The 27,050-nt window shown below is 41.4% G+C and overlaps 1 protein-coding gene across 4 annotated transcripts in view; it reads right to left on the bottom strand.

Moving 5' to 3' along the window:
- Window positions 1–2,779: 2,779 nt before the first annotated feature.
- LOC131243812 (uncharacterized) overlaps window positions 2,780–27,050 on the bottom strand; it is a 53,216-nt gene continuing 28,945 nt past the window's right edge. For all 4 annotated transcript variants that reach the window (XM_058243403.1, XM_058243402.1, XM_058243401.1 and 1 more), the window contains 9 exons: window positions 20,630–20,777; window positions 18,821–19,244; window positions 18,631–18,722; window positions 17,935–18,487; window positions 16,848–16,986; window positions 6,364–6,405; window positions 6,015–6,180; window positions 4,902–4,985; window positions 2,780–3,023 (listed from right to left, as the gene is read on the bottom strand). In XM_058243403.1, coding sequence (XP_058099386.1) covers window positions 2,928–3,023; window positions 4,902–4,985; window positions 6,015–6,180; window positions 6,364–6,405; window positions 16,848–16,986; window positions 17,935–18,487; window positions 18,631–18,722; window positions 18,821–19,244; window positions 20,630–20,777 — 1,744 coding nt within the window. In that variant the 3' untranslated portion in view covers window positions 2,780–2,927. The remainder of the gene's footprint in view (window positions 3,024–4,901; window positions 4,986–6,014; window positions 6,181–6,363; window positions 6,406–16,847; window positions 16,987–17,934; window positions 18,488–18,630; window positions 18,723–18,820; window positions 19,245–20,629; window positions 20,778–27,050) is intronic.

The raw sequence follows: 27,050 nt of genomic DNA on the forward strand, positions 1-27,050 counted from the left end.
AGAAGGTAGGGATGGTCCATGTTCTATTTTGGGATGAGAGGCTATCTACAGAGGATCCCCCGACAGGTACATATTAAGTACTTGACCCTTGAAAAAGGTCTGACCCCACATAGGACATGTTTATGAGGCTCAATTAGTACATTTGACGACATTTTGCCCCAGCATCTACACGTTGGGGCCCACCTGTTTGGCGGCTTGAATCATGCATGGTGGCGCCGACAGGCTGCAAAGTGAAGATCAAATGTTTCCTATTTCTACCTTCTTCTTCTTCTTTTTTTCTTTTTTTTTTTTTTTTTTTTTCCTTTCCCTCCTTTGATGAGGGTGCGTTTGGTTGCACCAGTTTTCATAAAATATTAGGAAATTTTGCACCAAACTACATTGATTAACAAAGAAAAATCACGAAATTTTGTGAAATTTGGTGCAACTAAAGGCACCCTAAAACACAAGGAGAAGAGTCCAACAAAATATTATGCACACTATTATTGGGTGTGTACCCGTCCATTCATCACTCTGCTAAAAAAATATTTACCTTCTCAATTCATCAATCGATAGCAACCACCAAAATCTCTCTCTTATTTCAGATAAGTTTGGTTTATGATCAATTATAACTTTTTTAAACGTAAAAAGTACTTCAATCACTTCAATTAATTTTTTTTAGCTTTTCTATTTTTCATAAGTTGTTGAAGAGAGGTGTACAAGAGATAAAAGAGGAGAAGTTGATAAGTATGTTTTTTTACCAAATGTACTTGTCTTCTTAGTAAGTAGAAACTAAGATAAGCTACTTGTGGCATAAGTAACTTATGTTAAGCAATTTAATATCCAAAAGCCCCCTAAGGCCTTGTTTGGGTACCTAGCTTAATCAGTATTTCGAGGGATGGGATTTGCTAATCCCTCGTGTGACGGACGGAGAGCTGTTTGGATAACGAATGTCTCTCCACGTCTTAAGATGGATTGGCACGTGCGGTGGAGTCACATTCAATCCCTGCTAGCCGCACCCCTTCTCTTCCCAACGCCGTCAAAACTAGACCTCTCATGGCGGCCATGAACGAGAAGGAGAAAGAGCTTCTTTTTTTACCCATTCTTGCTCTTTTGGCCTTTTTGAGGTTTTTTTTTTTACTTTTCTTTTTTCAAACCTCTAATACAAAAACCCTTGTCAGCCCTTCCTATCTCAGATCTCCACCCGTTTCTTCCACCTCAGACTCTCCTCGATTCGGGAAAAAAAAAAGGGTACATAAACGCTATCGCTTCCGCTCCTTATGCCCATTTTCGAGATTTGAAGGCTCGTTTTTGAAGATTTTGTTGAAGAACTTCAGATCTAGAAGAGAATGATGAGTAGGTGGAGCAAAGCAAAGGTTGATCTGGGTTTGAATCTCCACGTCTACGTTCCTAGATCTCACGACGACGCATCATTGCCCGTCGATGTGGACGCCAGGTTTTCCGACATGTCTCTGGCTTCTACGGCCACCAGCAACTTACATTCCCTGCCGACTCCGTCGAGCTCTGGGCTCCGATTGGGGGAAGATGGAAGAGGTAATGCCATTTCTGAAATCTACTTCAATCCCATAGGAAATCCAAACAAACCCATATGAGATGATTGCAATCCCACAAAACCCAAACTGGCTATGTGCGACGCATGGGATAGACGTGTACACGCAATGCAGCCGACCATCCACTGCAACTCATAAATGCAGTGGTGGCCATAATTCCGTCCCTTCTAATCCACCGTATTTCACGTGCCCAAACAGGGCCTAAGAGACATCCACAGCTGATTGAAGTGACTGGCCCAAGTAATGAGGGGGAATTGAATTAAAGACTTGCTAGAACATCTATCATTCCAAACCCTAGCATGCTGACCGTCTCCAATAATTCAAAAGAAAGCAGCCTTAAATTGAGGATGAAAGTCTAGAAAAAAGAACCACATCGCTGATGCATTCAACGTCGGCCTGGCCTGGCCTTGCCTCCCGTCCCACAAAGACGAGCCCAAGAAAATAGCTGCCTTTCATTCCGTCAACCTATTGGTTGTTTTCCTCCTTTCATATCCTCACAACCCAATTTGATAAGTTGAGGTTCATTATCAGATTTCAATTTTTCATAGGAAGACAGGCATGCTACCATTTAGCAATGCTCTTGACATATTTTCCTTGGTTGGAATTCCATGAAATGCTCCCATTGCACCATTGAACTCGTTTAGAATTTTCAGTGGTAGGCAGGAATTCCCACACGAGAATGTTGCAAAGCAATCCTCACAGAATGCCATGATAGAGCAGCTAATATAAGTGTGAAATAGGGATTTCCAGGTTCGAAAAGAAACCCGGTACTGCAAGAAGAGATGTTCATGCATTTCAGGAGATGAAAATCAACATATGGAAGACAGGTTCAAGATTTTCTTGCTTGGGAATGAATGGATGGATTTCGGGTGATGTGATGGTAGACTGATTTAATATAATTTTTTTAGAAAAAATGGCCATCCAAAACAACCCAAGGTGAGGCTCCACCGGCTGGGCAACCCAAATCAGAGAGGATGAAATGGTAATGTGCCCCAAAACTCATCCTGGCTAGCGGATCCTAAACAAATTGGTGCCCTGCAAATGGAAAGCTAAAACAAGATATATCCAACAGCCCCTTCTTCTGAAGGTGAGAGGTGTCTACACACTCAGGCGGTCGTGATCATTCCGTGGGGAGATTTTCAGGACATGGTCTGCCCATAGTGAAACCTGCTAGATGAACCGTCAGGTTTGACCTGCCAATACAATATATAAATAAAATGACTTTCTGTTCATAAAAGAAAATGACTGCAGGCCTAAACACCATTAATCAAAAAATCAAAATTGATTACATTAGGCACTTTAAAAAAACAAAAAACATGTGCCAGTTATCTCAGTGCTAAACCGTTCTCAGATCCAATCTCAGTGTATCAAACCCACTTGTCAGAAATAATAGAGTGATGCCAAGCAAATCAAGACATCAGTTAAGATGAGGCCCACCACATCGAAAACATACTTTGGAGCAAATAATCCCCACACCTGCAATCAAAAAAAAAAAAAAAGACAATGCCGTAATATGCATATCATTGAAAAATAAATCCATGATAAAATATGATACATACCACCACCCAAAGTTTCAAATATTATTTCTTTTTTCTTGCCTTTGTTCTTCCTAAATTGCAATGACGCTCAAACAACATTCTAAAGCTCCAGAGTGGTTGGAGCGGATGAGCCAATGAATAAAAAATAAACAAGAAACTGAGTTGGTATCATTTAGACTGGCATTTGCACCATTTATGTGCAGGGAAGGATGCTTCGTGCATTGCTCAGTTCTAGTACTTGGCATCAGGGTGCTTGGTGAGACAACTAAAAGGAAAGCTGGCAAGACAAACAAAGGCACAAATGCACCAGATAAACACCATATACAGATTTGCAAATACCCTGACTTGTGGATAGGTTTTCTACAAGAGATAGGGCCCTGCTGTTTCTGCTGCCCAAGCTACTTTCCTGCCATAAGGTTAAGAGTTTTACTTTGGATCTAAGGACCTGTTTGAATTTGTGAAACGGGCAATGTCACCTTGACCTGTTGAAATTCAACCAAATAGGCCCTAATCAAACACACAAAAAAAAAAAAAAAAAAACAAGCATATGGTGGACTAGGGCCCATTGCATATAAATACAAAAAAATAATAATACTAATAATAATAATTAAAAAAATAAAAATAAAATTGATGGTTTACCCCTTCTAATATTTACCAAAATGGTCCACTTCACTTGATTCAACAAATCCTACTCAAATTTTGTGTTTTGATCATCAAAATAGTCCTAGATCTAGTTTAAAGGTAATTTCTCTGCTTCCTTCATGATTGAAACAAAGAAGTGGGAAAAAAAAAAAAGAAGAAGAAGAAGAAAAAACTGAAAATAAAAACTTTCAAAGCAAGCCCTTTATAGCTGTATCTGCCTGTAACAGCTATCATGGCCATATTGGACCAATTCACCACCATTTTGCATAATGGGAGTGACTATTTTCTTTACATATTGGCCTACGTAACTGTTTTTTAATACCATGTTTCCGGTGCCAGGATCCAGTGACCTGTCTGAGAAGCCAGGTGACTGGTTGGTCAGTCAACAGCGAATGCTGGCCCTAGACAGAGAACCATGCTTACCCAGCCAGTCAGTTTGTGCCTCAAACAACTGGTAACTTATGGCAGAAAATGCAACTTCTCGAAGCTTAATGCAACTAGTGACAGTCGCCATTTTTTTTTATGTAGTTGGTCTTAAGTTTACATTCTTTTAGAGCCTGTTTGGTAAATGAGTTCATCTCATTTTAGTTAATTGAAATTATGTATTAGAAATCGTATTTCTATTTGGTAAGAATTAAAACAATCTTAATAACCAACAATCATGATATCTTTAAAGAAAAAGGATCTCTAACTCATAATTATGATTAAAATCAGATAAACTCTTTTTTTGGCATCTACCAAACAGGCCCCTAACCTTTTAGGTAGCTAGAGTTTCTTGCAGCTGTCATTGGAGGTGCCAAATTTTCACAATAAGTAAACTGATTCTCTAACTGCCTATCTCCCTCCCTTTTGCTTGTTCTTGGTGGTTCTCTTTATCCATCTTAGCGATCGCCTCTTCTCAAATCAAACAGTTTTATTTGATAGGCCTGCTTTCAAAACTTCTCATGTCAAATTACAGGTCCCTTCCTCTTCTAACAAAGTCTGACTGATATATATATAATTAAATTCACCAATTTACAAGGACGAATCCCTTTCTTTGATTGATGTTTTCCTTGTTTTCACAATCCAATTGGACCAGCAACCTCAAGGCTGCAACACAGCCCTATCCAATTATGCTATATGTCCGATCCAACAATCATACAAAACCACACCAAAATCCAGGGTGAGATCTTACCATCAAATGTCGCCTTTGAATTGTCACACATATTATTGTGAATGTAGTTGTCACAGCAGTAATGAGTCCATATATCAAAAACACCTGAAACAGTAGGTGTAAATTAGGATATCATACGAATTACACAATGAGGCCAGATCCAATACAAAGCTCTGTACATTAAGCTTAGTGTAGAAACTACATCTGAGTGTGTTAAAAGTGTCTAAGTTTGACTAAGTGCAATTTACTTGTATTCGCTTTTAGGTGAATCCAAGTGAATTGCACTTTGATGAACTTAGATGCACTTACATCGTGAACTTGAGCACACTTAGATGTAGTTGCATGCATTTTGTATGTCTAGCTTATGTAGAAAGCTTTGTATTAGATCCAGCCTCTTACACAGTACAATAAAACTACCAGAAAAAACAACACACAAAGGGTTGAATGAGAAGGCAGAAAAATCCAATTACACAGGCTTCAAATTCCATTTTATTATGCTTTGTTTGAGTAAAAGCACCAACAGGCTTCCAATGTTCCCGATTCCTAAACAGTATCTTAAGAGTCAAGTGGACTGATACAGAAAAATATTTGCAATTGTCATCAAGAAATTAGTTATATGCAAGGATTTTTTTCCCCCTCTCCAAAAGGTGGGGAGCACACAACCTGTAATTAGTTATATGCCAGGAGTCATCAATATTTTATCTTTATTTAGGGGAATATGTTTGTCTGAAGGTAATATAATAAACCAAGGATAATTTGTGAGTGTAATGAATGAAAAGATCCGAAGCAGCTTTTGAATAGCCCCAGTATGAGATAAAATGCTGGAGAACCAACTGAGATGGTTAGGCCATGTCACAGAACAGGAGAGGGACCCAGTAAGTAGGGGAACTTCAGTTACGGTTGAAAGGCCTCAAAAGAAGGACATGGGGAAACCTAAAACACTTGGATGAAGGTGGTGAGAAAGGATATGAAGGTTTGTTCACTTACTGAGGGTGAGACCTTAGATAAGAATGATTGGTGGAACAGGATTCTTGATGGCAAACACAAATATAGATGGGACAAGGTTATGATGATAAATGAATGAATTCTTCCAAACTTACAACAGCAGATTCCAGAAAAAAATAATAATAATACCTGAGTTAAGTTCATGAAAAATATTTCCTTTCCTCGGTCACCCGTAGAATATGGATATCGGGTTGCAACAAGAAATGGAAGACTGATAATAGGAAGGATGTGAGAAATCCCGAATGTATCGATTGCAAGAAGGACCCCTTGGCGAATGAGGTTGAAATCATCAAACCTGTAAATGAATAGAGTTAGAACTTCATCCAAAATGTGAAGAACCTTAGTCTGCACTATGGAGCTGCTACATATTTGTAAAGTCATTAGGACAAATAGGAGTCAAAAAGCCTAACCCGGTAAAACTAACATGAAGAGTATGCAGTTGATTAAATAGAAATTCTGAAACGTAATTTGCACTTACCCAATAAATGCTGCACCATAACGGAGGCCATCAAAGGTGCACCTGCAAAAAATTGTTTGGGTTACAAACATTAACCAGATAGTAGAGAATAACAAAAACAACTTTGTGTTGGGGGCCTTGCACAAAACCTTAGGATCTAGCCTCCCGAAACAAACCAGAATTATGGATAATAAAGCAATGAAATAAATCAAATCATAAATCACACACCACAGAAGAGAATTTTACGTGGAAAACCTCAAAGAGGTAAAAACCATGGGGCCTCGTCCAGATCAACAATTCACTATGAAGTAGAACATTACAACCTTCTTCACTCACGCAGGAGTGGATAAACAATAAGAGAAACAAAGAAAAACGGAGAGATCTCACCGATTACGAGGACATAGAAGCACCGAGATATAGATTGCACAGTGGATAACCTCCACAGGCATAATCTCCCTTCTATAAGCCTCCTCTCTCTCTTTTCCTCTCTCTCTCACACCTTTGATAGCCCCTAAACCCTTTAGCAAATTCCTTGTAAAGCTTTAGGAAACCCTCTTGTTATCCATAGAAAGCCCTAGGAACTCCTATTTAAAGAATTAGGAAACTCCTTTCCGCATCCCAGTTGCGAAAGGACTTGCGACACGAAATTTGCGCAAAATCGCGGAACGAATCTGCGTAACCACGACTGGTCGTGCGCCACCCACAACCGGTCGAGCGCCACCGACGACTGGTTGTGAATCACCCACGACCGGTCGAGCACCCAGGAGAAAATTAGTCCGCACTCGCTGGACTTTGAGTCGTGTCAGGGCACGAACCCACGACTAGTCGAACACCAGCCCACGACCGGTCGAGCAGGGCTCATGACCGGTCGACGACGGGTCAAAAAAACCCCATCAAATCTCTCCCTTTTTGACCCAGGAGGGATTCACCTTCTTCAAGCTAGCCTGATTTCTACAAACCTCAAACTTGCCCTTGAGCAAAGCCTTGGTCATCATGTCTGACTCATTATCGTCCGTGTGGACCTTCTCGAGCTGTAACACCTTCTGTTCTAAAGTATCCCTGATCCAGTGATACCGAATCTCTATATGCTTCGACTTGGGATGCTGACTTAGATTCTTGCTCAAGTGTATAGCACTTTGACTATCGCAATAGACCACGTGCTTCTCCTGCTTCAGGCTAAGTTCCTATAGGAACCTCTTCATCCAAAGCATCTCTTTACATGTCTCTCTGATTGCAATGTACTCGACCTTTGTCGTCGACAATGCTACGACCTTTTGTAGCTTGCTCTGCCAAGAAACTGCTCCCCCTGCAAAGGTAAACATGAACCCCGATGTAGACTTCCTGAAGTCTATGTTACCTGCCATATCTGCATCTGTGTAGCCCTCTAACACAAGTTTACCGTCACCATAGCATAGGTTCAACCTGGATGAGCCTCTTAAATACCGCAGTATCCACTTCACCGCTGCCTAATGTTCTTTGTCAAGATTGGCAAGATACCAGCTGACAACACCAACCGCATATGCTATGTCTGGGCGTGTACATACCATAACATACATCAAACTTCCTACAGCTGATGCGTAGGGTATCTTTTGCATCTCTTCCACCTCTGCCTTCGTCTTGAGACACTGCCTGTCGCTCAATCTGAAGTGACCATCCAGTGGAGTACTGACCGGCTTCGCTGCATTTATATTGAACCGCTTTAGGATTTTCTCAATATACCATTCTTATGATAGCCAAAGCTTCCTGTTGTTTCTGTCACGGGTTATCTCCATTCCTAGGATCTGTCTAGCCGGGCCCAAGTCTTTCATCGCAAAAGACTTGCCCAACTCCTGTTTCAGCCTTTCAATCTTCTTGATGTCTTTTCCCATGATGAGCATGTCATCAACGTATAACAGCAGAACTAAGAAATCACCATCTGAGATCTTGCGCATGAACACACAATGGTCCGACTCCGTTCTGTCATACCCATGCTGTAACATGAACGAGTCAAACTTTTTGTACCATTGCCGTGGAGCTTGTTTCAGCCCATACAAGCTCTTCCTTAGCCTACACACCATATGATCTTTGCCCTTGACTTAGAACCCTTCTGGTTGATGCATGTAGATCTCTTCTTCCAGGTCACCATGGAGGAAGGCAGTTTTAACATCTAACTGCTCTATCTCCAGATCCATGCTAGCCGCCAACCCAAGCAACACCCGTATGGATGTCATCTTCACCACTGGTGAGAATATCTCTTCGAAGTCTATGCCTTTCCTCTGACCAAACCCTTTCACCACAAGTCTGGCCTTGAACCTTGTCTGTGAATTCTTCTGCTCAACCTTCTTTCTGAACACCCACTTGTTGCTCAAAGCTTTCTTGCCCTTAGGCAATTTCACCATATCATAGGTGTGGTTCTTATGCAAGGATTCCATCTCCTCTTGCATAGCTTTCAACCACTCCCCCTTATGCTCATCGGCTAGGGCCTCAGAATAATCTTCTGGCTCTCCCCCATCAGTCAGCATAATGTACTCATGCGGCGAGTACCTCTTGGACGGCTGTCTGTCCCTAGATGACCTCCTCACCTGTGGCTCAACAGGTGGATCAAGTGGGGGCTGCTCCCCTGGTCCATCTTCTGAAGGAACTCCCTCGTCCTCTGCACCTTGCTGTACTCCCCCGTCATCAGGCACCACGGGAGGAATAATCGGATCCATGTCCTCTAGCTCACCTGAACTAGGCTGGTTCTTCTCTGGCTTACCAATGTCTTCTATACACTAATCTTCAAAGAATACCACATCTCTGCTCCTGACGAGCTTCTTCTCGGTCGGATCCCACAATCTGTAACCGAACTTTTCATCACCGTACCCTAAGAACACACACTGTCTGATCTTCATATCGAGCTTGGACCTCTCGTCCTTTGGTACGTGAACGGATGCCCTGCATCCAAACACCCTGAGATGACTGTACGATGGATCTTGTCCAGTCCACACCTTCTCAGGTACTTCTCCATTCAACGGGGCTGATGGAGACCTGTTTATCAAATACACCGCCATATGCATTGCTTCTCCCCAAAATTTCTTAGGCAACTTCGCATGGGATAACATGCATCTGATTCTCTCTACAATGGTGCAATTCATTTGCTCAGCTACACCATTATGATGGGGGGTCTTGGGAACCGTCTATTCATGTCGTATACCCAGAGACTTGCAGTACTCATGAAAGTCGCCAATGTATTCACCACCATTGTCAGTGCGGATGCACTTCAATGGTCTGCCTGTCTCTCTCTCTCGACCATAGCATGAAACAATTTGAACACACCAAAGACCTCGTCCTTGGATTTCAAAGCATAAACCCAAACCCTCCTAGATGCATCATCTATAAAAGTAAGAAAATACAATGCCCCGCCCAAAGTTTTTGTCCTCATAAGACCACAAACATCAGAATAAACCAAATCTAATGCATGCAATTATTAACATGAGAAGCAGTTTTAATAAATGAAACTCTATGCTGTTTCCCTGATAAACAATCAAGACAGGTTTTGATGGGGGTAAGTACATTGTCTTAGGATTCTGGCCGAATAGCTGAATATTCTAATGCATGCACTTTATTAACATGAGATAGATGAATCTTCCGCTATGTTCAACCCACCCTTGCACATACTGATACTTGCCTTGTAAAGGGTGCAACACTTCTTTCCTCTGGCCACAATAAACGAACCCTTGATGAGCTTCCAGTGCCCACCAGCAAACCGGCTTTCATAGCCATCATCATCCAGCCTTCCCGTCAACATCAAATTGAGGCGAAGGTCTGGGATGTCTCACATCCCTGAGAACCAATGTGCAACCCACATCAGTCTTCACACAAATATCACCGACTCCCATGATTTTAGATACGCCAGAATTTCCCATCTTCACGGTCCCATAGTCACTGACTTGTAGCTTGTGAAGAAGTCCCTGCGTGGAGTCGCATGAAAAGAAGCTCCCGAGTCTATCACCCAGTCGGTGTCCTGACTCGTAGCCGTGAGACATATATCGTGATCTGCTGAAAGAATAACTACAACGTCGCCATCTGAAGCGACCGCAGTGGAATCTGATTCATCTTCCTTTCCTTTTCCTTTCTTGTCGTTCTTCTTACCACGACATTCATGCTTATAGTGGCCCTTCTTGCCACAATTCCAGTAATCAACATCCTTTCTATTACTTAACTTGCTTCTTGATTTATCTCGGGCCTTCCTGCCCTTCCTGTTTTTTCCTCTTCCTCATTCCTGTGTCACAAGGGCCTCTCGCTGAGTAGACCCCTGAGACTTCCTCTTTGTCTCCTCATTGAAGAGATAGCCAGTAAAATGTTCCATGGATATCTTTCCATCTGGCGCGGAGTTACTTAGAGACACCACCAATGTCTCCCAACTGTCAGGCAATGAACTAAGCAATAGTAAAGCCTACAATTCATCATCCAGGACCATCTTCATAGAGGAGAGTTGGTTCACTATATTGCTGACCTCATTCATGTGCTCGGCCACAGAACCACTATCTTTGAACTTGAGATTCACAAGTCGCCTTATCAGAAAAATTTTATTACCAGCTGTCTTCCTCTCATACAACCCTTCTAATTTCAGTCATAGGCTAGCGGCTGAGGTTTCCGTAGACACATGGTGGAACACTGAATCATCCAACCATTGTCTAATAAACCCCACCGCCTTTCGGTCCATCTTCTTCCAATCATCATCAGACATATCCTTGGATTTTGCTGATATGCCTAAAATTGGAGAATATAGATCCTTGCAATAAAGCAAGTTCCCCATCTTAGCCTTCCATATGGTCCAGTTAGAACCATTGAGGCTAATCATCCTTGATGAGCCACCTTCCATAATTCAAAACCGATCCTACCCGTTCAATGAACTTAGCTTTGATACCACTTTGTTGGGGGCCTTACAAAAAACCTTAGGATCTAGCCTCCCGAAACAAACCAGAATTATGGATAATAAAGCAATGAAATAAATCAAAGCATAAACCACACACCACACAAGAGAATTTTACGTGGAAAACCCTCAAAGAGGTAAAAACCACGGGACCTCGTTCAGATCAACAATCCAATATGAAGTAGAACGTTACAACCTTCTTCACTCACGCAGGAGTGGATAAATAATAAGAGAAACAAAGAAAAACGGAGAGATTTCACCGATTACGAGGACATAGAAGCACTGAGATATAGCTTGCATAGTAGATAACCTCCACGAGCATAATCTCCCTTCTATAAGCTTCCTCTCTCTTTTTTCCTCTCTCTCACCTTTGATAGCCCCTAAAACCTTTAGCAAATCCCTTGTAAAGCTTTAGGAAACCCTCTTGTTATCCCTAGAAAGCCCTAAGAACTCCTATTTAAAGTTTTAGGAAACTCCTTTCCGCATCCCAGTTGCGAAAGGACTTACGACACGAAATCCGCACAAAATCACGAAACGAATCTGCGTAACCACGACTGGTCGTGCGCCACCCACCACCGGTCGAGCGCCACCTACGACTGGTCGTGAACCACCCACGACCGGTCGAGCACCCCGGAGAAAATTAGTCTGCACTCGTAGGACTTTGAGTCGTGTCAGGGCACGAACCCACGACTGGTCGAACACCAGCCCACGACCGGTCGAGCAGGGCTCACGACCGATTGACGACGGGTCAAAAAAACCCCATCACTTTGTTCAATGTTTAAGGAAAGCTCAGAAAGCTCTCAAAGTTGCCTCATGAATGGTGCGAGTCAACCCATCTTTGAGCAGGACTGGTTAAAAAAATCAGAAACCTTGCACTATAAAAAGGTACTTAACTCGTTCCAAGCTTGCCAAGTTTTACGTGACTCAGTGACTGTCCCATGTCAAAGAAACTGGTTCGAATCATGCTGTTTTTATTCAATTGTGAAAATGCAACATAATCAAGATAAAAATTGTTGAATTGTGGCTTTGTAGGTTTACAAAAGATACTCAAAAGTTAGTACTCTAAGGTGTTCTAAAACTTCTTTTTTCTTTTTTCTTTTTTTTTTCAAAAGGTGCTTTCATTCAGGCCAAAAAGGCAAACAAAAGATAAGGAACAAAAAAAAAAAAAAAAAAACAAAAAAAAAAAAAAGAGGGAAGAGGGAAGAGGGAAGAGGAGAAAGATATAACCAAGCTGACCAAGGCACCTAATCCAAAAGGAATTGATGGACTTTAATAACTGCCAAAGATGAAAAACACCTATTCCGGAAATAACGATCATTCCACTCACTCCAAAGGGACCAAATGACCACCAGCAGAGCTACCATCCATTTATGATTATCCTTTTACCCCAGCCCTCCTAAGTGCGAAAAGCTAAACAGAACAACGATTGAAGAAGGCATCACCGAGGAAACACCAAACTTCATCAACGCACCGCTCCATACTTCAGAAGCTAGGTCATAATAATTAAGGAGGTGGTCCACAAATTCTGCTTCTTTATAGCAGAGGAAAATATTGGGAAGAACCATGGCCATCTTTCAAAGATTGTCAATCGTCAGAATCCTATTCCAAACCACCAGCTAAAGCAAAGACAGCCACTTTAGGAGGGGCTCCAAAGAACCACACCATGCCAGTGTGACTGAAGGATATCTGGTAGCCAGAGCGGGAGATTAGGGAGTAGAACGACTTCACTGAAAAGGCACCAGATTTATTGAGCCGCCAGACCAGAAAGTCAAATTCCAGATTAAGCTGCAGCCCTATATCCAAGAGAGAACGCAGATCAAGTCATCTATCTCAGGCATCTGACAAGTTTCCCCGACAAGGAGGGACCCAAACACCTCCATCTCCAAAATACGAGGAGCAATTATCAACTAAGACATTTGGACTCGAGTAAAGGGCAGAAAACGTAGGGAAATCTGACCTATGAGGGGACTCCCCACACCAAATATAGTACCAAAACCTGACCCATAACCCCATCCCCCACAGGGAAACTCAGACATTGAGAAGCTTGGGAGCAAGCCTAGCAATCAGCGTATGCCAAATCGGTTACGTATCGGCCGTATCGGCCGATACGTAACGGTAACGGTACGAACCGTTACCCGTTTCGGGGCCGAAACGGCCGATTCGATTTTTTGTACCCGTATCGGCCGATACGGGACCGATACGGGCGTAACGGGCCGTAACGGGGCGTAACGGGCCGAAACGGGCCCGAAACGGTAACTTTTTTTTTTTTTTTTTTTTAGCTCTGTTTTGCTGTTTTTTTGAAACCTCTTGCTTCCAAACTGTTTCTAACTCCTTTTACTACTAATTTCGACCAACCTTAGCTAGGTATTTAATAGAAAAACATATTATATTATAGATTTTTTTGAATCAAAGCTCGGTGGGCCATTTTTCAGAAATTCGTCAAAAATAGGTATTTATACTTTTTTTAATATATTTTGCTGTTTTAATGATGTCATATGATGTGTTAATCATAGTAGAACATGTTAATGTGCATTTTACAGATTTGGGGTGCCATTTAATAATTTTTTAATATTTTTTTCTATTTACGCATGAATTTTGGCCCCTTTTTTTAAAATTCGAAAAATCAGTTTTTAATGGTTGTTTTGCTGTTTTAATCATGCCATTTGATGTATTAATCATAGTAGAACATGTTAATGTGCATTTTACAGATTTGGGGTGCCATTTTATATTTTTTTAATATTTTTTTCTATTTACGCATTTATTTTGGCCCTTTTTTTGAAAATTCGAAAAACCATTTTTAAATGATTCTTTTGCTGTTTTAATGATGTCATATGATGTGTTAATCATAGTAGAACATGTTAATGTGCATTTTACAGATTTGGGGTTCCATTTTATATATTTTTTATATTTTTTTCTATTTACGCATTTATTTTGGCCCTTTTTTTGAAAATTCGAAAATTCATTTTTTAATGATTCTTTTGCTGTTTTAATGATGCCATATGATGTGTTAATCATAGTAGAACATGTTAATATGCATTTTACAGATTTGGGGTGCCATTTTATATTTTTTAAATATTTTTTTCTATTTACGCATTTATTTCGGCCCTTTTTTTGAAAATTCGAAAAATCATTTTTTAATGATTCTTTTGCTGTTTTAATGATGCCATATGATGTGTTAATCATAGGAGAACATGTTAATGTGCATTTTACATATTTGGGGTGCCATTTTATATTTTTTTTTAATTTTTTTCTATTTACGCATTTATTTCGGCCCTTTTTTTGAAAATTCGAAAAATCATTTTTTAATGATTCTTTTGCTGTTTTAATGATGCCATATGATGTGTTAATCATAGTAGAAAATGTTAATGTGCATTTTACATATTTGGGGTGCCATTTTATATTTTTTTTCTATTTACGCATGAATTTTAGCCCTCAAAAATAATTGCAAACACCTAAATGTAAGATATTTTCATATTACATTCATTCTAATATATCTATCATTGATAGTAGATAGTTAGAAAATTAAATATATGAAATTTGTAATCAAATTCAGGTTATCTGGTTCATAAATTCATCAGACAGTCCGATACAACTTCTCACTAAAGAGTGGACCGTTACACCACTATAAACATGTTCCAATTTATAAATGAATGCATATTTGGAATGCTTAGAATATTCCGGATTTAATCCATATTTTTTCATATTTTTTTGGCAAAAAAAAAATTTTGCACCGTTACGGGCCGTTACGCCCCCGTATCACCGTTACGCCCCCGTATCCGTATCGGTTTTGGAGGTCACCGTTACGCCAACCGATACCGATACGGGACACCTTGCTAGCAATGGCCTTCCAAACATGTGAAGCGTGATGAAGGGATGCTTCCCTAATCCACCAACCCATCTAAGATACATACTTACAACCAATAATACACTTCTAGAAGCTCTCTTCCACCAAGCGATAGGAGCTTACTTTTCCAAGGAGAAAGCTTCCTTTCCAACCTCTCCATAACCCTATCCTACAAGTGAAGGCTTCCCCACACAGAGAGGGAGATCAAGATAAGAGATTGGAAGAGAATCAGATCTACACCCAAAAATCTCAGCTAACCGGGAAACTTCAGACAAGGGGAGATGGATCCCAAACATCTCACTTGTATCTAATATCTTAGGTTATTGTCAATGTCCAAGTCTTTCTAACTAGGAGAAGGCAACGACTCTGGGTGGAGCCACTATACATAACCAAGCTGATGATCTTCGAGTCCTCAATTTTTATTTTGAAAGATGAGAATATTATTAAAAGAAAAGAAAGGCTAAAAAAAACGGGGAGGGGGGGGGGGGGGGTGGGGTTGGGGGAACACCTAAGAGAGAAAATTACAGGAACCAGACCCAAGTCTGGCTAAAAACCCAAAGGAATAGAAGCTAAGGAGCCCAATCTCTAAAGAGAACAAGAACCCTCGAGAACACCCCTGCTGAGGACACACTCCTATTCCTAAAACAGTGATTGTTTCTCTCAGCCCAAATGGCCCATAGAACAGCTAACAGAAGAGTTCTCCATTTCCTCTTTCCAAGAGCACCTCCAGACTCTGCATGCCACATACAGAAAAGTTGATCGATAGAATTGAGCATTGCCCACGATATTCCACACAATTTGACCACCAATTCTTTCGTAGCAGTCAGCAACTTCTGCGGTTGAGGCACTAAACTGTAGAGGGAGGCGAATCTGCTGCACTGCTGGCCAACACCATTCCATTCATCTTCCCAGACCTTCATAACCTGCCTTTATCCTAGCTCAAATCCAATTCCCTGAGGAGGGTTCCACCTTCAAAACCTCTTTCAAAATTCCCAAGCTTCTATACCCAGAGGTCGGATTAGTACACCCTGGAGACCAAAACAATCACAATCCCAACTGAAGAATTTTCTTCTCCCCCAAAATGGCATAGACATTTTCCAAGCATAGCTTCATTGACCAACTTGAGGGATTTTATACATGTACCCCCATTGTTAATGGATTTATACACTTCTTCCTGTTCCAATTTATAATATTTATGTCTACCTTCTGATCCTTGCCACAGAAATTGCCTTTCCAATCTTTCCAATTTGTTGATCACAAACTGTGGGCAGCTAACCCATCCTCCTTTTATAATTTTACCATGTGGATTTGAAAGCATGCCTGCATGTGTGTAATTGTATTCTTACTCGACAAAGTCCCATGTCAAGTTTTCCAGACTTGGTTAAAAGTACATATACTTAGCTTCAAGTAATTCACAGCATCATTTGATTCAATGAAATTTGAGCAATTATAACCTTTCTCAATAACAATTTAATAACCACCAAAGATCTTTCAAAGAACTTGCAAACCATGCTTGGAAAGACAATAGAAAAATATATAATCTTACTTATAACCATGACCATCAAACTAATGAAATGTATGATATCATAGTCTTTCCGTGAGAAGTACCAAAAGCATCATTAATCATTAGACCCCCTACAACAGTAAACATAATAGAGCACCGAAACAATAAACTAACCTATGCTGAGAAGCAATAGGAGAAGTTACTGTTTAGCTGCCAAAAGGAATCAGTTATGGCACAAGAAAACCAACTGGCATGAATCTTACCAATGACCTGTATAGAAAAATAAACACACAGCTAGAAGGCTCCATTGGGCTACAGACAGAGGATCCACAATGAAGATTCCAACAGTGCCATCTGAGGTGTCCTTCAATGCAATTTTTTGCGACCTTATGATGCACCACCCTGCCACAGATGAATCATTTCAATACAATCTTAATATAAAAATGGTATTTTTAACGCTTATCATCATCATCGCCACCGCCACCGTTATCACTGCCATTTCCAGCTACTCGACATCAGTTATATGAATCATGTTTTACCAATCATATTTGAAATGGAAAATCTCATGATTGCTTGGCAAAAAAACTTACGACCAGGTGCCCAACTCACAACAACCCTTCCACATCAGGGCTTGCAATCAATTGGCTTCTAAGATTACATGGGTGGCAAAAGCAGGTGCCAAACCATGGGAGTTAAGCTTTGAGTTAAAAGAAATTAGGTTTTCAGCCCTCATTAGTAGAAGAGAGACCAATTCCACCTCAATGGCCCCTAGCTAAGGAGGCTTTTAGCCATCAGGCTTTTTCTGTTGGGGATTTGATTCTCCTTCTATTAAAGCCTTTTCGCTTTTCTCTAATAAAATGCTTCATTATCATCTCAAAAAGCACTTTTCTCTGATAAATTCTTCATTATCATCTCAAAAAGCACTTTTTGCTGATAAATTCTGCATTATCATCTCAAAAATAATTATTTGTTTACAAAATATTTTTGGAAATTGACACTTAAAAGTGACATTTTGGAATATTTTCAAAGAATTTGACTTTAAATAATTCAGGAGTCATCCAAGTTTTTTGACAACAGAACATAATTTTGATGTGACATGAATTCCATGATTCTTAAATATGAGACAGAATATTAGAATTAAACATATGAACAAATTTCAATCAAAATAAACTCTAGTGACTCGAGAGAACAAAATGCAAAAAAAAAAAAGCCTGGCCCTTTACAAATGACGAACTAAAAGGAGTGCTGCATGATATCCATGAGATTCCATTCAATGAGATCCTTTAGCAGCCATAAATGTGCTGAAGAACATACAGCACAATGCAACATTATTCTATGATGAGAAGATACCTCCAATTATGGATATCAAAGCAACCAAGGGACCTTGTCTTCCCAATAGGATCAGAATCATTGAACTCCATGCAGATAACAAGGCCACTGCTGCAATAAATGTTCTCCCAGAGCAATCTGAAGTCTTTTCTTTGTGATCAGCCATTTGTGTGAATGCCAACAATATTAGGCCAGAACCAATAGTATAAACTACTCGAGGGACAAAATTTCTCCCAATGCCTACAAGCACCATGGGAACAGCCAGTATATTACTTTCTAAGGCCCAGTGAAATGCAATGAGGATATAACTTATAATGGTCCCAATGACAAAAAGGTACTTCAAAAATCTCCAACAAGAGTTGCCAGCAGCACTCCTACACAACATGAACCCCAATAAAATTAGACCCAGCATTGGCACAATCTCTGACAACACCATCCAAAGGGAGTGACCTTCATCAATCCCAAGAATCCTTAAAGGGAAAATGTTCATAAATGCTAAACCAACAGCCTGCTTCGATAATCCAAGTTCCGTGCTAAATCCAAGAATGAAATTTAGTAGAAGAAATACAAGTGCCTGCACACGTTCCAGGTAGAGTTATCTTACAGAACAGATCTTAGTATTTGCATTCAAGATTCTTTTTACAATAGTTAACTCAACAACAAAATTGAAAGGAAAAAAAAAAAAAAAAAGCAACGGAGAAAGGTATCAAAGTTCACCTCTGTTGTCATCTTCTCCTCCTTGATTGAGTCCCCTAAATTCAGAATACCAGTTGTGGCCAAAAGGAAGTTTGCTACTTTTCCTTCTGCCACTGATCTCAAGAAATAAAGATGATATGGAAATTAGTAGGTGTGGACAAAATGCATTCAAGAAATGATATGGAACGAAAGGTGGAGAATGAGAGCTCACAAATGTAACTGTTTGAGAGGAAACTGCATGCCCGTATTGCCACCACAAAAAGAGCAGAAATGAACCGAAGAGACAAATCCGCATTTCCAATGGAAGGATAAATAATCTGGAATGCTTTGTTTACCCTTCTAATAGCAAAGATTTGGATGAGAAGTGATAATAGCAAAATGCAGAGACCCACACCCATCATATTTAAATCAAATTCTGTCCACTTTGAGCGGGCTAGCTCAGCAACACTTGCAAGGAAGTTTGAATATGCACCAATTTTCCCTAGCAGAACAGATAATGAGCCATCGCTTGTGTTCTTTATATTATTTGACCAATTAGCCTGTGCTTGAGCATAAGTTTCTGCCACATGCAGCAAGTCTTCCTTGGGAAATCCAATAACTGATGATGCAGAATAGAGATCTATGTATCTTTTCACCTGCAAAAATAAAACCCTCCTTTTATCAAGAAATAGAAAATGATGCATAGATTGAATATAACATCAATGAAGCATGACCAAAACATATATAATAACATATGACAAATCCTATCAGAAATTACAGGCTCTAAATTTAGAGCTTTTTTCTGAAAGAAATCACCAAGAATTCACAAATGAGTTGGGCCTAAAGGGGTGTTGCTTTTTTGTGGTGTTGTATTCTTTGCTCCTTTTTGCGAGCTTTCTAATAAAATTTGTCAAGTTTCAAAAAAAAAAAAAAAAAAAAAAACCTTCACAAATGAAGACCTTAAAACATTTTTTTCTACATTGTAACCAACTTCATTTCTGAGATAACCAGCAATGCCACAACAAAAATTAAGGTACTAACTTCTACAGCTAATGGTAGTAGAACAATTTATACTTTTTGTTATGCAAAATAAAATAAAATAAAATAAAATAAAATTTAAATTTAAATTTTAAAAAATTAAAAAAAAAAAAAAAAATTTAAAGAAAATGAAAAAGTGGGAGTAGCTTGCATTGCTTGTACGTAGTGGGGGTAAATACACTGTTAATATGATTGATTTTGTAAGGTAGAAGGGGAAAGAACACAAGTCATCTTGAGCAAAGGCTGTCATCTGAGAGTGTGCAACAGATTTTGCAGGTACAGTGTCATCCCCTACCAGTGGGGTCAATAAATCAAGAAGAAGACAGGAAAACCAAAGCAAAGCAGGTCGTGCAGGGAGTGTGGACAAGTGCAGTGTCACCTTTTGCATAAATGTTTCCCTGATAAATGCAAATGATGAAGCCCTACGGGGAGGATGGAGATGTCCCATCTCACTTGTTGAAGTTTGGTTACTAAAGGGAGCTTATGTATAATAAGAAAGGCATATCGAAATGTCTAACTTGCGTAGGAGGTCCTAGGATGCATTTGCCAAGATGTTTATCATCTTCAGGGACTAGATATTTCATATGAGGCCAACTCAATTACCAATGGGTTGACTAACCTTCAAGCGCCCAAGTTCAGTATCTGCTATGGGGGCATATTATTTCATACTTTATAGACTTCAGCTATGAAGGTGTCATAGTCTCCAAGTCTATGCAGTTGTTTGCATCTTCAGTTGGTGAATTCCTTTTGGTGATAAAGAAGCAAATCTCTCACCCATCAAAACAAATGCAATCTCGATTTTCATGGCTTCCAAATTCCAATCATTTCTCATGTTTATTACCAATAGAATGACAGCTCTTCAGTTTTGTCAAGAAACATCCATCTAACTGGTCAACAATTACATTCAGGTAGTTCAGTGAAAAAGAAAAAAGAAAAAACTCAACCAAAAAAAAGTCCATTAAGCAATTATAGAATATGCCAAAATAAAAAGAAAACAAATTACCTGCCAGCAATTGATGCAAAGGACATTAGCATAGTTTTGCATCCATACTTCCAAATTTGAATCATATTTGCAGCTGGTAGAATTATCACTTCGCCCATTCCACGTATCAGCACTTAAAGCATACAGCTCAGGATTAACACGGCCAATGCTGGAAAAGAATTCTTCCTGTCAGTATATGCTGGTTATTTTAACAGAGTTGAAATAAAATAAAGAAAAGAGCAGATAAGCATCAACTCATGAAGCACTCATTAAGCAACCCAAATGGCCTAGCCTCCCTCTTCAAACAAAACTGCTCAAAAAAACCTCAAAAGAAACACTATGTGAATAATACTACCCATGTCTATGATAAATGCAAACAAGTGCTCAATTCCAAAGAGATGGTAATCGACATTCCAAGCAATATAGCTGTAGCAAAGAATCAAGGACCGTGTATACTGGTTGTTATCCCAATTCCTAACAATGTTTGTTGGCTTATGACCTGTCCAGATATTGGCAAAAGATACAAAGACCTCAAAAAAGGTAAGAAATATGAAGGCCTCAAGGAATAAAAAGATTTTTTTTAAAAAATATAATAAAAAAATAAAAATAAAAATAAAAAATCTGATGCTTGAACAAAGGATGGAGAGTGATATGTTCAACGAATAAAAGGATAAGAAACTCAGACCGTTGAACAAAGGCCTCAAAATACAAATGGGCTTTTCAGGCTAGGTCGTTATATGCTAGAACCATACAATATGAGGGGTTTTCTTTCTTCTTCTTCTTTTTTCAGCATTCACAATTATCACTACCATTTCACCTGATTCATTGGTCAACCTATCTTCCCTATAATGGGTCACAAAAGGTTTCAGCAAATAAATTTAGAAAAATAAAAATAAAAAGCAAAAAAGATGAGCTAATTGCCAACTCTCCTTCTTTCTTTCTTTCTTTTTTTTCTTTTTTGGATCAGTAATAGAAAATTTTATTGAAAAGAAAAGGTCCAAAGACCGAAAATATAGGCCAGATTAAAGGAACAAGAAGACCAATCAAGAAGGGGGATCTTCCCCAAATACAGAGAGGGGATTGCAACCCGCTGCTTCTGCCCAAGAGTAAACAAGCGGTTAACTCTATATGAGACTTCGTAAGCCGACGAGCAAATACCATCAAACAAAACATGGAAGAGCCAAGGATTTAATAAATATTGATCACAAATTAAACATGTGATGTGAAGGTGCCAACTCTATGGTGTGAGGAGAATGTATGAAGCATCTAAGCGAAGGAGAGGAACTGTTTGACATACAACTCTTGGCTGTTTTGTCAACCTTGTAGAAGAGATTCGTAGTTGAATTCCAAGGAAAACAATGATGGACCCTAAACTCCTAGGCTACCTTCTGCTCGAGAAAATAAATAAATCTGCTTCCAACTAACCCAATGAAATGACAACGACGACGACTGTGATGACGACGACGACATAGACGAAGAATACTTTCTCATCTAAGGGAGATCCACTTCCCTGCCTGTGTCGATGATCGGTAAGAACAAAGGGGTCGATGAGATATCGACCTCCTCTTGGGGACACGACAGACAGAATGACGAAGCCATCGGGAACTCTGAAAGGGAGTGGAACATAGTCGAACCGCGAAAACAATCTCGGAACGGAGAAGCGATTAATCGCAGGATGCATTCTTCCTACCCCACTCTTTTCGTAAAAGGCTACCCCCATGGGTGGTTCCCTATCAACCTAGAGAAAATTTTCGGGCGGGCGGGTGCAATCATGGACGTAGTCATGCCTAGAGATAAGGAAAGTGGCGCTTATCGCCGATTCGTTCTCGTTCGCCTGAGCAGTGAAGCAGAGCTGGCTACGGCGATCGTCATGCTTCATGGTGTAAGCTACGGTGGAAAGAAAATGTTGGTTCAAAGGGCTCGTTTCGGCCCGGAAACTTTAACCGCCTTCGCGTTCATGAAGCATCCTCTCTCTCGTCCCCCCAAACACCCTAGACCACCACTGCAGCAGGCGATTCCAACAGGTTAGGTCAACCCACCGCCCACTCGCTCCGAAAGTCGATCTTTCACAGACGCGTTGCTTCATGACTCGAATGACCCCGCCCCTGCTGATCGGACGTCGGACGCAACTCTGAACAACCCGATCATTCCTGATCACAACGAGGCTTCCGACGACGTCTCCGAACACACGGTTGTTGTAGACCAAGAGACTTTCAATAAAAATCGATCTGAGTTGGCTAAATCGGTGGTAATCCTAACTCGAGAAGGAGCATCAATCTTGGCAGTCAGAGCCTGGATCAGAGATTGCACAGGCTTCCATTACGGTAACTCTTACATTAAATCCCTGAGCTATAATGCTCTCTGGGTTCGAGTTTGCCCCGGACTCAACCCAGACATGTTAACAATGGCGAGTGAGCTTCATGCTTCTGGCCTGGTTTGTAAAGTCATGCCGTGGGATAAATACTCCATATTCGGTAAAGAAAACATCTGGGTTCTAATCTGGGACATCCCTATAGAGTGTTGGTACGACGAATTTCTCATCAAAGCCACTTCTCGCTTGGGATTCCTTCTTGAAATTGACTCAAAGACTCAATTAGGAGTCGAACTAAGCGTAATCAGAGCTCGGGTGAGGAGGAAGAAAGGATTCCCTCTGCCGAATCACCTTCACGTCAAGGTGGATGGTAGAACCTCCAAAATTGACTCAACCTAGATGGGGCGATGAGTGGAACTGTAGGGAACCGACGACCTCTACATCGGTGCAGACGCAGGGAACTTCGAGAGAAGAAGGTCTACAGATCCCATACTCCCGTGGTCTACCAGCTCTTCGGACTGCCTACCCTCCTGTAGCCGTCACCCATCAAGACAGGAGCCAGCTCTACCTAAGGGCACGTGGCAACGCCTCCTCATCTCTCATGTCTCACCCGTCTGACGTGATCCAGAGAAGTAGCGGGGAGAACTCGATGCAGCAGGAGAACATTACACGTGTCCCCCAGTCAGACCGCGCTGATCGAGACGAGATCTCTTCTCCTCTTCGAATGGCGATCGTCGTGACATGTGGCCCCCCATATCAGTCGCAACAGAGTGCTTTTAATGATGACGTTGCGTCCAAAGCTGCCTTTCGACGCGTGTCCCCCAGCCTCTCAATCGATGGCAGCAAATCCATCCACGTCGACGAGCGTGTGCGGTCTCCCAGACTCACTTCGCTTGTTGACTTAGGTGTCGTTCAAACGGGTCCCCTTTCGACCCGATTTCATCTCTCTCCTAATAAATGGGCCTCTCTTAATATACCCGAACCCGTCCCCACCCTTAATATCCCCATTCATCCAGACCCTACCTACCCCAACCCTCTACCCGTACACCCAATCCCGACCTACCCCAACCCGTTGCCCGATCTCAACCTCACTCTCCTACTCCCCCCTCCCATAATCCCACCCCTCGTTCTCACTCCGCTTGGTGCGACGATATCTCACAAGGAGAGATGTCAGATATTCTCCTGTCTAAATCCCAGTCCGTCTCACCCACCCCTTCTTTCCCAGCTACCTCCGCACCCCAACGCAGGGATTGGGCAGACATGGGCCCCATTACCCTATTTCAGGAACAGATTCCCAGCGATGTGATTATCGTTGAACCTCTTCAGATGTGTGCCGAGTTTCCGCCTCCACAACAGGATCAACCTCTGCCAAGGTCAACAGGAGAGAAAAGCAGAGAAGAAAATTTTGAAGAAATTTGAAACAAAAAATCGATTAGAGACACAGTGGGTTGCGTGGGTCGTTCTCTGGGCCTCTCTTTCAGCAACAGAACAGAAGATTATAATAGTCTATTGCAATTTATCGAGAACAGGGGTAGACCTCTCCCGATGACAAAGATGCCGATCAAACAAGTCCCCGCTCTGCCAGTAACTGTAAACTTCTTAGGCTTCATCCCTCCCCGGTCTCAGCCTCCACGTCTATGGCCAGACGCGGTCGTAAGGGTTCTCGGGGCAGCTCAGTTCCCCAATTATTATTCTCTCTTGGAATGTTAGGGGAGTCGGCTCCAAGCAAAAGCGGAGCCTGATCAAGCGATCTATCAGGCGTAAGAATCCTGACGTCATTTGCCTTCAGGAAACCAAGATTCCTGTTTTCTCTGATACTCTTCTGTCTACAATCTGGGGGGTCCATGACGAGAAGTTCATTTCTCTAGACGCCATTGGTTCGTCGGGAGGCATCCTTATCGCTTGGAAATCTTCCAAATGGGACCTTCTCTTCTCCTTATAGGGGTCCTTCTCGAAAGCAGTCATCCTCCAAGATAAGTCATCAAACTTTACTTGCATTATTATCGCTGTTTATGGTCCTAATGATGACTCCTTAAGGCCTTCCTTTTGGGATGAGCTAATTGCCATTAGACAGTCCTTTTCAAGGCCCTATTGTTACGCTGGTGACTTTAATGTCATTCGTTACGTGGAAGAGCACTCTCGTACTCGGAGATTAAGCCAGGCGATGCAATCCTTCTCTGATTGGATTCAAGATCAGGAGCTCGTGGATCTTCCTATGGCTGGCGCCAAATTCACTTGGACCAACAGGAGAAAATCCCAAATTCATTCAAGGCTCGACAGATTCCTCCTATCGACGGACTGGATGGAGGAATTTCCCTCCGCCAACCAAATGGCTCTCCCTAGAACGACATCAAATCACTGCCCTATCCTCCTCTCCCTCCTTGATGTCAACTGGGGTCCCAAACCTTTCAAATTTAACTCTCCTTGGTTTCTTATCGACTGCTTCAAGCAGAAGGTTCTGGAATAGTGGCCTTCCTCCTTGGTTGAAAGCTTCGCTGGACACTGCTTGATCAGTAAGCTCAATGGAAGGCGACAAATCCCCTACGCTTGACGGCTTCCCCATCATCTTCTTTCAGCAATTCTAGGACATTGTTCGCCCTGATGTCATGCATTTCCTAAATGAATTCCATTCCACGGGCAAATTATCCAAGCGTGTTGGAGCTTCTTTTCTTGCCCTCATTCCCAAAGTAGTTGGCGCTAATTCTTTCTCTGATTTCAGACCCATCAGCTTGATTGGCGGTCCGTATAAAATTCTGGCCAAAATTTTGTCTATCAAACTATCGGCAGTTATCGGGAAACTAATCTCGAAGTATCAGAACGCCTTCATTTAAGGCAGGCAGGTTATCGATGCTGCTCTTATAGCCAATGAAGTTCTTCATTCTTGCCATAGAACGGGGAAGAAGAGTATTTTCTGCAAACTGGATTTGGAGAAAGCTTACAATCACGTGGACTGGGGATTCCTACAGTACATGCTTCTCCGAATGGGTTTTGGAGGGAAATGGAGACGGTGGATTCAATCCTGCATCGAATCGGCCCATTTCTCTGTCCTCCTCAATGGTGTCCCCAAGGGCTTCTTCCCTAGCACTAGAGGTCTTCGCCAAGGAGATCCTCTTTCACCCCTCCTATTCCTCCTGATTGCCAAGGCCCTCTCTCAAATGCTCCTCAACGGTCAACGTGTGGGTCTCTTCAACGGGATTTCTATGCCAGGAGTTCAAATTCCCATCTCCCATATTCAATTTGCTGAGGACACCCTCATCATGATTGAGGCGAACTCTGATTCCATCAACAATCTTCACACGGCTCTTAGATGTTTCGAAGCGGTCTCAGGCTTAAGCATCAATATGTCCAAATCTAAGATTTTTGGGGTGAACATCTCGAATCAAGACCTCTCCTCCTTCGCTGATTCCTTGGGCTGCAAGTCGGCTACACTTCCAACGACTTTTGTTGGTCTGCCTCTAGCTATTGGTTCCCCCACGACTTCGACGTGGGACAAGGTCGTCAAAAAAATTCAAAAAAAGCTTGCTGCTTGGAAAGGCAGATACTTGACAATGGGGGGCAGACTCACCCTTATAAAGGCAACTCTATCCAATATTCCCATTTCATGTCTCTTCTCAAATGCCCGCCCTCAGTTCTGCTTCGGATCAATAAACTGAGAAGAGATTTTTTATGGCGCGAGAAGGGCAATCACAAGAAATTCCATCTCCTGGATTGGCAAGAAGTCTGCAGCCACTTTCGAGATGGTGGTGCAAGTATTAAAAAGCTGAAGATTATGAATAGGGCCCTCTTGGGCAAATGGACCTGGAGACTGGCATCGGATCAGGATGCCTTATGGTGCAATATCGTCAAAGGCAAATACGGTCATTCCCCAGGAGGTTGGTGGACTAGGGACTCGACAGCCTATAAAGCCTCACCCATTTGGAGGGATATTTTGCGATCCAAAAAACATGTTGTCGAAAATGTTGCTTTTGACCTCAGAAATGGCACAGCGATTCGATTTTGGGATGATATCTAGCTGGGGGAGTTTAGGCTGAACGACAGGTTCCGATCAATTTATCGCCTCTCAATTCTTAGCCAAAGCTCCGTTTCTTGTTTCTATTCTATTTCTACCTCGGGCACCATTTGGGACATCCC

Source organism: Magnolia sinica, chromosome 4 (genome assembly GCF_029962835.1).
Source record: "Magnolia sinica isolate HGM2019 chromosome 4, MsV1, whole genome shotgun sequence".
Taxonomy (NCBI): domain Eukaryota; kingdom Viridiplantae; phylum Streptophyta; class Magnoliopsida; order Magnoliales; family Magnoliaceae; genus Magnolia; species Magnolia sinica.